Source organism: Galeopterus variegatus, unplaced genomic scaffold (genome assembly GCF_000696425.1).
Source record: "Galeopterus variegatus unplaced genomic scaffold, G_variegatus-3.0.2 Scaffold3746, whole genome shotgun sequence".
Classification (NCBI taxonomy): Eukaryota; Metazoa; Chordata; class Mammalia; order Dermoptera; family Cynocephalidae; genus Galeopterus; species Galeopterus variegatus.
In genome coordinates, this window is record NW_007729857.1 from 179,911 (window position 1) to 182,623 (window position 2,713).

General features: G+C 54.5%; 1 protein-coding gene across 1 annotated transcript in view; it reads left to right on the forward strand.

Moving 5' to 3' along the window:
• Position 1: 1 nt before the first annotated feature.
• Positions 2–2,713, forward strand: part of LOC103601469 (protein shisa-6 homolog) — a gene marked incomplete at both ends in the record, with an annotated part of 24,686 nt that continues 21,974 nt past the window's right edge. Inside the window, one exon of the mRNA XM_008585878.1 lies at positions 2–438. Coding sequence (XP_008584100.1) covers positions 2–438 — 437 coding nt within the window. The remainder of the gene's footprint in view (positions 439–2,713) is intronic.

Consider the following 2,713-nt stretch of genomic DNA (forward strand, 5'->3'; position numbering starts at 1 on the left):
CGGCGTCCCGGAGGCGGGGAGCCGGCGGGGACAGCCCGCGGCGGCGGCGGCGGCCAGCGCAGCCGTCACCTACGAGACGTGCTGGGGCTACTACGACGTGAGCGGCCAGTACGACAAGGAGTTCGAGTGTAACAACAGCGAGAGCGGCTACCTGTACTGCTGCGGCACCTGCTACTACCGCTTCTGCTGCAAGAAGCGCCACGAGAAGCTGGACCAGCGCCAGTGCACCAACTACCAGAGCCCGGTGTGGGTACAGACGCCCAGCACCAAGGTGGTGTCGCCGGGGCCCGAGAACAAGTACGACCCGGAGAAGGACAAGACCAACTTCACCGTCTACATCACCTGCGGGGTGATCGCCTTCGTCCTCGTGGCCGGCGTCTTTGCCAAGGTCTCCTACGACAAGGCCCACCGCCCGCCGCGGGAGATGAACATCCACAGGTGAGAGCCCCGCCTGGCGCGCGCCCCGTGTCCCCGCGCCCCCCCCCCTTAACATGCTTGGCTTGTCCCCTTCGCTCGTGGCAACACCACGCCTCTCTTGGTCCTGCTGAGTCCCTTTCACCATCGCTTGTGTTGCATGCAGTAAACCTTCTTCTACCCTCTCCTCTATTTCTGCAGAACCGGGAGCGCGTGGTTTGGTGGTAGGGGGATATACAAGGCAAAGTAAGAATGGGCCGAGTCCATGAAGTTCAAGTGTAAGAATTTTACCATTTCTGTAATTCTGGACGGAGATCCAGGGTTCTGTTTTAATGGTGTGTGGGGGCACTTGGCGGCATTTAATTCTTTGAGTCAAACCCGACTGTCATCTTCGATATAGGAAGTTGATCAATGTTGGAACCTTACTGTAAAGAGTAGCAAGTGACTTAGTGTGAACTGGATGTTCCAGTGCGTTGGGGATGGGAGTGACATGGAAAGGATGCCTCCTGGGGGAAGAAGGAATAGAGGTTTCTCCATTCCGTGTTGACCAAGCACAGATGGTGTCTCTTCATTGCATCCTGCGAGTGGGATGCTTATCTTTCCTGCTGAGCCTGGAGGACTTGTTCTTTTAAACCCCGTAGGCAGAGCTCTCTTGAGTTAACAGTTCTTGCCGTGTTAAACCTGGTGGGACGTCTTTCACTGCTTACGTTGAGGAGGCAGTGGGGGCTGCCTCCTGCCCAGACATGCCAAGAGCTCAAAATGTGGTAGTCCATGGTTCCAGTCCAACTGCTGCCCACCCCACCGCTCTGGCTCCCAGGGGGAAGCCAAAGCCAAGGGGAGAACAGGAACCCAGCCTCTCCTTAGAACTCTAGGGGTGACACACCCAGGACATGAAAAATCAGCTCTCTTGCAGTCCCCTCATGGTGTGGAATGGCTGGATGCGGTTCAACAGAGTCCTGTCAGGGAAACCCTGCCCCAGGAGGTGCTTCCATTTTTGGTGCACGGTGTGGGCACTGCCCTAGTAAGGACACCACCCCTCAGACCATTGCTTCTGAGTTGGCCCCACAGGCACCCACCTTACTCCATCCACCGTTAGCTCATCTCTGTGTCCTTACGGTCTGAAAAGCTCCTTCCCTTGCTGCTGTGGACATTAATCACCCCTACCTCGCCGAAGAGAGAGAGAAGCAGAAATTTCTAGGCATGCTGAAAGAGCTGATTTTTTTTCCTCCCCATTTGATACGGTGAGTGTTGAGAAAACATGATACTCCCTGGCAGGTTTTATTGAGTCAAATCCACAAAGTGTGGGTACTTCTAACTTGGGTGCTGGGATTGAGGTGATTTGAAAAGGACACCTGTTTATAACCCTCTCTCACAACCCTAAGGTGCCACCGTGCTCTCTTCCACCCATACCTTATCTCTCAGGTAGCGCAATTTTACTAGCCCTGGGGACTGGCCCTGGGCACTGAAGGGGGCAACCATGAGAGAGAGCCTGCGGTCAGCCCAGCTCTCAAAGTACAGGTGGAGGGTGAGGGAAGTAGGGACAAGACATTCCCTCCTTTGAGTCTTGTCTGGCAAAGAATTCTCTCTCTTGGCTCAGCTTGGAAAGCAGAGAAGGCATTGTCCGTGGGCAGGTGCCTTCCTGAAGCAGATGTGCTTGTCATCAGACACCTCTGCCTCAGGACTTGGAACTCTTGTCTTCTGTCCCCCTTTCCTGTGGTCCCGGCCTCTCCGCAGACCTTCTGCCTGGGCCATGGCTTCTTGCTTACCACAAATTTTTCTTGAGCTTTTTTTCTTCCCTGAGCCATTGTTGTCTGCACTCTTAGAGAAAGCTGCCTGCTGCCTGGACCTTGCACCTCATGCGGAATTCATTCATCATCACCTGGGATGATAGAGAGTGTGGTGTCCTCAGATGCTGGGAGCAGGCATCTTTAGATTTTGGCATTGGCATGTGACCCTGGAGAGGTCACTGTCCTTCTTGGTGTTTTCTCCCCTCCCCACCACACTGACACTCCTTACCCCATAGTAGGGTAACTGTGGTGACACCATTGGGGCAGTCTCTCTCTGGGGTAGGGAAAGAGAGGTAACCATGGGAAGGGAGATGCACTTCACGCCTCAGACCATTATATACGTATGGGATGTTTCTCCCTCAAGTTCACCTCCTGATTTCATTCAGTTCACAGCACTATTCCAGCAGCTGCAGTCTTGCCTGATCAGTGCTTTGGAAACCATCATACTGGTGCTTGGTGGCTAGGGACAATGCCTTGTCTGTGTGTGACTGGGTGGGGTGGTGGGGGGTTGG